General features: G+C 33.3%; 1 protein-coding gene across 1 annotated transcript; it reads right to left on the bottom strand.

Moving 5' to 3' along the window:
• Position 1: 1 nt before the first annotated feature.
• Positions 2 to 1,828, bottom strand: LOC132038408 (S-type anion channel SLAH1-like; the record flags this gene model as incomplete). Its single annotated transcript, XM_059429082.1, has 2 exons — positions 1,706 to 1,828; positions 2 to 787 (listed from the first exon to the last, which is right to left on the bottom strand). Coding segments are annotated over exons 1-2 (909 nt in total), but the record flags the coding sequence as incomplete, so codon positions are not given.
• Between the last annotated feature and the right edge of the window lie 6,373 nt (positions 1,829 to 8,201).

Genomic DNA, 8,201 nt, shown 5'->3' with positions numbered 1-8,201 from the left:
TCTTGGATGAAATATCGAACTTTCCATAAATAGAATCCCATGCCAAGCTTGCCATGCTCGGAGTAGCTAAGAACAAGAAGAATACTGGCCTTAGCATTGCCGGAATTGAACTACTTCCTGGCAACCTCTGATAAAGTGTCACAAAAAGCACTAAATAGTGTGACATTCCAATTGCAAACAAAAAAAGTGCACACTCATTCCATCCCATTTGAGCAGCTGCCCTTGCTCCTACCAAATTCCCAATAACCGATAATTGACTCGTAGGATTCGCTACTCCTGATAAAAAGCGCTTCCCCTTTGTGATCCATTGTCCATATAATTTGATGTCCAGTGCCACTATAGGTATAATAAAGATCAACCAAAGTAGAAGAAAATAAACCTCTTTGGGTTTGAAAAATGGGGTGGCTTGAAGCAAAACAAGCCACGAAATCCACGGGGTGAAAAGGTAATTTACTCCAACATGGTGCAAGAATTCACTTTTAACCATGTCAAAGTGAAAGTGGAGACGAAGTAGATATAGTAAAGAGAGTGATACTAATGAGAATAAAGCTAAAGACCATAGAAGAATGAAGGCTGTAGAGGGAAGCAACCGAAAAATATTTCTAAATTTATGAATATCATCCGATGGCTCACTTAATGTTTTCCATAATAATGCTTGGCCACATAAAGAAAGGCTTATTCTAAAATAACCTGCATGAAATCTACTTAATATTGATAAAAACTGATTCTTCTTATGTGATATAATAGTCAGAGGCGGATCCAGGAATTTGAGATTCCGGGTGCCACACTATTTTGGGCTTCGATTTGGTCCATTTTGGGCTTCAATTCTGGTTATTCAGCCTTCCAGTTTATATAGACCGACCGATTATCACACTATTTTGGCCTTTGACTTGATTTATTTTGAGCTTCGATTCGGGTTATTCATCTTAGCTACAAGTATTTCTATTGTTACAATTTCCATAGCCCAGTTCCGTAAACAAGGGAATGACCCAATGCATCAGTTGACTTAAACGAGTTGGGGAGCGAAGCAACTTCCGTCCGTTTATATAGACAAACCGATTGTCACACTATTTTGGATTTCAAATTGATTTATTTTTTCTACTGCCGCAATTCGGGTTATTCATCTTTTCGATTTATATAGACATCGATTAAACGAAATAATTTAATAATTATGATAATTTTAAACAAAGCATAAAAATTCAATAGTATTACTAGTATCAACAAAAATATATTATTCATTTATAATTGAGAGTTATGTTTTGAAGCTATCAGCTAAGTCAAGACTAATCAACTAGAACTAGAACTCAACTTAGATGCACATTTAGATATCAAAATAAAAAATTAATGAACACTATGAACTATAAAGAGAAGCAAGGATTTATAAAATTTTAAAAAGTCAATGTGACTCATTAGGGAAAAAAAAAAACTAGCAGCAAGTAAATAAAAAGAAAAGAAGAAACAAGGAAAATAAAGTCAAGAAGAAGCAAAATAGAAAAAGAAATAAGAAAAAAGGAGAACGAATCTTCTGTAAGCTTCTTAGAAAAGAGAAGTCTTTAAAAGAATTGGTGCAAGTTTTCGAACTCGATCCCGAGTCCGTGGGCACAACTTTCGACCCTTTCACCAGTGGCACCAAACAACCATTTGTTAGTCAGGGTGCCATTTTATATATTTATACTATTTCCCATATATACTGACATATATATACAAGGTTTTGCTCGAGGTGTGCGGGTGGCGTGGCATCCTCACCCGCCTTACTAGATCCACCCCTAATAATAGTAGTAGGATTTTTCTGTGTTGGGTACAAAGCATCTTTGCCATGCATTTCCATTGGAAATTAGTAATGAGTTAAGTTTCATAAGTGAGAATGGGGTATAAATAAACCCGTCAACGGGTCCAGTTTTACTGGTTCAAACCAGTAACCGGACCGGTAAAACCGGAACCGGAACCTGAACCGGTTGAATCGGTTAACCGGTTCCGGTTAACCGTTTATTACATACCGGTTCGGTTTTGATTTTTTTGGAATCGGAACCGGTTAAACCGGTGGAATTATTTATTTATTTTTTTAAATAGAGCCGTTGGGGCTGGGCTGTTGGACCGTTGGGCAACGGTCCACATGCAAAAATGGCCGTTGCCAAACGATTCCAAACCCATTTTTTGCCCCCCCCCCCCCCCCCCAAAACTTTTTTTTAACACTTTAACCCATCCCCCACCCCTATATAAACCCCTCTCCATTTTCATTTTAATCCACACCAATTCACTCTTCTCTTTCTCTCAAATCTCAATCTCTCAATTATAGTTACTTTGCAACAATTAGCCACTTTAAATTTCTCTCAAATAAATATTATAAAGTCTTATTATAGCTTCAATTATTAATTTTTCAATTATAATATTGTTGGTGGAGTTAGTGATTTTGCAATAATCCGAAGTAGCTTTGGTGGATTTGCAATTCTAGCCGCCTTCACTTTGTTGGAAATTAGTCCGGCAATTTGGTACCTTCGTTCCAACTCTATCTTTATCTTTCGCAATTTAATTCTATCAATTTAATTTGTTGCAATTTATTTTCTTGTGATTTAAATTAATTCTATTTAACAATGGCGAAGAGATTTAGACGTGGTGCCGGTAGTAGTGGTATTGTTAGGGGTGGGCTTAATGAGGAAACATTTGTGGAAGAAACACCTAATTTAGGTATTGATGTTGGTGAAAATAATCCACTTTTAGGTCATGAGGCAATGCAACAACATTATACCGACACTTATAATGAAATTGATGATGATGATGATGAAACACAAGCCCCCGAAAATCCCATAGGAGATACATGTCCTGCACAATCACATACACAAGACAAACCGCCTAGAACTCGTAAGCCAACTGCTAAAATTTGGAAATTTATGACTAAGGATAGGGAAAGCCAAACAGTTAAATGTACCCTATGTGGACAAGTATTTACTTTTAGGCAAAGAACTAGTAAGGATGGTGGAACGGGTACAATAAATGGTCATATGAGAAAGAAACATATGGATGTTTGGGGAGAGCAAACGGGTTCAAATGTGGGGGGTATTCAAATGACGATAGACCCATGAACCGGTAAAATTTTTAAGTATGACAAGAAAAAAGAGCGTGTAGAAATAGCTAAAATGGTAGCTTATGATTGTTTACCATTTTCCTTTCCTTTGGGTTTGGGGTTTGTTACTTACATTCAACGTTGTTATAATCCGTTATTTGAGGGTATTCCTAGAAGTACTTGTAGAGCGGATGTTATAGATTTGTATAAAAAATATATATTTTATTTGCGCCATGTATTTAATTTTTTAAATTGTAATGTTTCTCTTACCGCTGATTTGGGTCTTAGTCTTAACAAGTTAGATTTTTTTGCTATTACATGTCATTGGGTTGATGACAATTGGGTTATGCAAAAAAGAATTATATCTTTTTTATATGATGAAGGAAAAGGTCGTCATGATAGAAAATTTTTAGCGGATTCAATGTCTATTATTATGAGATTTTTTAACATTTATAGAAAAACACTTTGTATTGCTTTAGATAATGCTTCTAATAATACAAAGGCGATTGGTCTTTTAAAAAGAGAATTAAACCCTCCACTAAAAAATATTTTTCATGTGAGATGTAGTTGTCACATTTTAAACTTAATTGTTAAAGATGGTCTTGTGTGTTTTGACGATTCTATTCAAAAAGTTAGAGATGCGGTTGCGTTTCTTTTTTGTAATGCTAATAGGGGAAGACTTAGAGATTTTAAGAATGCTTGTGTGGAAAATAACCTTAGACCTAGAAAAATTCAAGTAGAAATTGAGACTAGGTGGAACTACACTTACATTATGATACAACAAGCATATGAGTATAGGATTCCCATACAACAAGTTCACAACAAATATAATATTAATAGTGATGATTGGTTAAATTTTACGCATTGGGAAGATGTTAAGGAATGTGTTAAACTCTTAGAATTTTTTTATAATGCAACTCTTGCTTTTTCTAAACAATTCTATCTCACGGTAACCGAAATTTTAGCCTACTTAGCGGAAATAGCTAGAGTTTTACAAGAGTATAAATATAAACCCGGTTATCAAGCGGCTATTTTTGATATGATAATCAAATTTAAGAAGTATTTTTTTTCCCATTCCAACTTTATTTATATTGGGTTCTCTTTTAAATCCTTATTTAAAAGTGTCTTATACTAAAGCATTGGTTGGTCAAATTTATACATTTTTAGAAATTGAAAAGGGAGTTCAACCATCTTTAGCTGAAGCCAAACTCGCTATTGATGACGCGTTTAGAAAAGTTTTTACTCATTATTCTAATTTGGAAGAACATGCTACACCCGTTGCTCCACGCCCTACTACTTCTAAAGTAGCAAAAAGGGCTTGTCGGGTTTGTCGCATTTAAAAGTTTTACATTCACAGCCAACTCCTTCTTGTAGTGCAAACTTTGATGAATATAACTTTTATTTGATGTAGCCAAATGTGGATATCAAGGAACTAGATGAGTTGGACGTCTTAGTATGGTGGAAGAAATACAAGGCAAGTCATCTGATACTCTCAAGAATGGCTCGAGATATCTTTACGGTTCAAGTATCAACTGTGGCTTCGGAGAGTGCGTTTAGCCAAGGAAGACAACAAATTGGAGACCATAGACACTCATTCTCCGGCTTTAGCTTGCAAGTACTAGTGTGCATTCGCGATTGGATTAGATCGGAGCGATGCAACCAAAACTTAGAAGCGGAGGAAGGCGAAGAGGAAGAGATTGAAGATTTGATAGCAAGTGACCGGACCAAATGGAAGACTTTGAAGATATCTCCATGGCCGAGTATGATATGGGGAAATTAACCAAATGATTGAGAATTGGTGATTTTATTATTCTACTATTTCTTTGCAACTCATGTATTATTTGCAAGTTAAAAAAAACTACAACTTGCAAATAAATGTTATCCAAGAATGAATAAAATATATGGCTCATTGAGCTTTCTTCTATTTACTTGTGTTCATATTTTTACTTATATTAAGTTAGGAATATACCTAAAATATACTAAGAATATACTAATAATTTACATCTACTTAAATTAAAAACTAGAAAGTTATATACTTGAAAAATAACTAAAATATACTAAGAATATACTTATAATCTATAGTATATATATAACTTAAACATATATATATATAAGTTATACATATACATATAACTTATACTATATATAGTTATAAGTTAAACATATATATTTATATATATATGTAAGTTATTTAAACTAAGTATATTGATATATATAAGTATATTCTTACTATATTTTAGGTATATGTAGTATAACTTAAGCATATAAATTAATATATATATATACACACACGTATATGTTGTATTACGATCATTGTTAGCGCATTAGTCGAAGAATATATAAACTTTACTTATAAACTTATATAACATATGTAAATATACCTACAATATACTAATAAATACTATAATATATATATATATATATATATACTATACAAAAAAAAAAAAAAAAAAAGGGATTTTGGACGTGTTTTGACCGGACCGGTTCCGGTTTCGGAGTTTTAATCGGTGAAACCGGGCAACCGCGGCCGGTTCCGATTTTTTAATCGGAAACCGGCTGGTTCCGTGACCATTATCGGTCCGGTCCGGTTCAAACCGGTTGACGGGTTTAGGTATAAATAGGAAAAACAAATTGGTGGATGAAAAAGAAATAATACTTACGTACGTACTTTCGTTGAAACATAGGTAGGAGAAAAGTCGGCCGACTTAGGCTAACCATTGTGGACTTGTGCGTGGATTGTATTGTGCTTTACAGCTAAAGCTTGTCTCGAGGGGACCAAATTTTATCTGGTCAAAATCTCTTATGGAGTGTGAGAATAAAAATCTGATATTGATAATCAGTGGCGGATGCACAGCCAACACCCTCGGTAAAAAATTACAGTGTATATATAGGGTAAATTTTCTGTATTTATGTGCATATATTAACTTTCGAACACCCTCGGCAAAAAATTACAGTGTATATTTAGCTTTTTTTTTTTCCGAACACCCTGGATGAAAATCCTGGATCCGCCCCTGTTGATAATGGATAAAAAGAAGAAGAAAGCTATAGATAAGATGTAGGGCAAGTTACATATTTGGCCAATCAAACAAAAATAATTACATTCGCTAGCTAAATATTAAAGAATTACACTATTATGTATCAAAAATGTGTATTTTATGTACATTAATATACATTTACTGGCTATGATTTTTGTGGGCGGCTATTATGTTAATTTTTCTAGCAAAGATATTCTAAATGGTGTGACATTCTAAGAGTATCACACCATATTAACAATGTCTTTGGACTAGTTTAGTCGAACACCTCTCACTGATAGAAGGTGTTGCTCTAAAAGAAATAACACTTGAAACTACGAGATAGAATCACCTCTTTGATTTTTTGTGCAGTGGATGATGATATTCCTTGATCCAGTTTTGGTAATTAGGATAGGAAGGAACGTCATCCTAGTAATCTTGCGAGTACTCAAAAGGCAAAATTTTTAAACAAAAAGAAACAAAAACAGTTAAGGTTTTGATTGACTTGAAGGAAGAGGGAAGAATAAAATAAATTAATAAAAGTACTATTCTATCAAAATGATCAAAACGCACTATCAAGCACATGTGATATTTGCATTCCGTTTTTTCCTCCTCATGTCTTCACCCATTAACTACATCTTTATAGTGGTGAGAATACTCTTTAGTAAAAGGTGTGATTCGATACCGTCCCATGAAAAATCATATTTAAATGTGTAATAATATTTTCTTTTAAAATAGTATATGTGTATATATATAATATGTGAAAATTGCATGAAATTAAATACTCTTTCCATTTCATTTATATGAAACTATTTCCGTATTAGTTAGTTAAATTACAAGCCTTTACAGTCACCTAAATGTTATAGTATGTTTAAGGTAAAAAGTTTTGACATGTGATAACCACAAATATGTCATGGTGTGTTACAGACACAAATGTTATAGTCACATACATGTCTACATTTGCAAACACTTCAATTTAAACTTTTCTATTTTACTTTTAATGATAAGTTTTTATAGCCACAAAAATATTATGGTATGTTTAAGATCACAATGTAATAGTAAAAACTACATTTTTCTTAACCTAGATGCCTAATCAGACTACATTATATAAATGAAACAGAGGAAATAACACAAATAAGTATCTATTTGTCATAGGGTGTATAGCCTTAAACCAATACGTTCGTCCTAAACCTAAAGTCACTAAGAAATCAAATTTCGACTTTGTATTTTCTTTGTGCATCAATAAAAAAAATCATGACTTCTTTCACGCTCATGCTAAGTCTAGGTACTGTAGAAAAAAGAATTGCAAAATCCAACGTTTTTTTTTATTCAAAAAATAAGCCACCTTACTGTGACGGAATTTGGCTTAGACCCTATCTCGTAATTTTTTTTTTTGGAAAAAAAAAAAAACTTTAAGGAGGGGATAAAAAACGGATGGAACCTCCCCAAAAACTAGGTTGATTATGGACATGCCCATATCCCTATACATTGGTAGCAAAAGGATGATGTTGTAGTGTGTGGTGTACAGTGTTGATTTCACAAGATGGTAAAGAGATCACCTCTCTATAGAACAAGGAGATGAGAACATAATAATGAAAAGAAATAAAAAGGTATTACTTTTACAAACTTTTTAGTACGCCACTACTTTTTATTAAAATGATAATATAATTAAATGAGATTATTTTGTCTCATCAGAAACCATCAAAATCGTGAGAGAGCGTTGTTAATGAGACCTAACAAAGATCATGAGAAGACAAAGTTTACAGCTTTAAATTCAATTAACTGGGAGGCAATATAGTAGACTTATTTTGAAAATAGCCAATCAACGTTGTGAAGGCCGGTGTGTAAATTAAAAGCATGGCAGTTTCATTCAACCATCTTTTTCGATCAAGATCTTGTAACAACTAACAAGTAATGAAGAGCATTTATTCGATGGACTCTGGAGAATCAACTCATGTTTCTCTTATCAAATATCCTAATCTTCTTGACTTTGTGAACTTCTGTTTAATTTTATATCATGTATGTGTGAACCTTGAAATTATCGAATTTTTTCATTAAATCCTCGAGAATTGTCATGAGTTGTCTAGTGATGCCTCACTGTATTCCTGATATTGGTATTGTAGTTTATT

Source organism: Lycium ferocissimum, chromosome 11 (assembly GCF_029784015.1).
Source record: "Lycium ferocissimum isolate CSIRO_LF1 chromosome 11, AGI_CSIRO_Lferr_CH_V1, whole genome shotgun sequence".
In the NCBI taxonomy this organism is placed as follows: domain Eukaryota; kingdom Viridiplantae; phylum Streptophyta; class Magnoliopsida; order Solanales; family Solanaceae; genus Lycium; species Lycium ferocissimum.
Note: the sequence above shows the minus strand (reverse complement) of the source record. Positions and strands in the feature narration are given on the sequence as shown.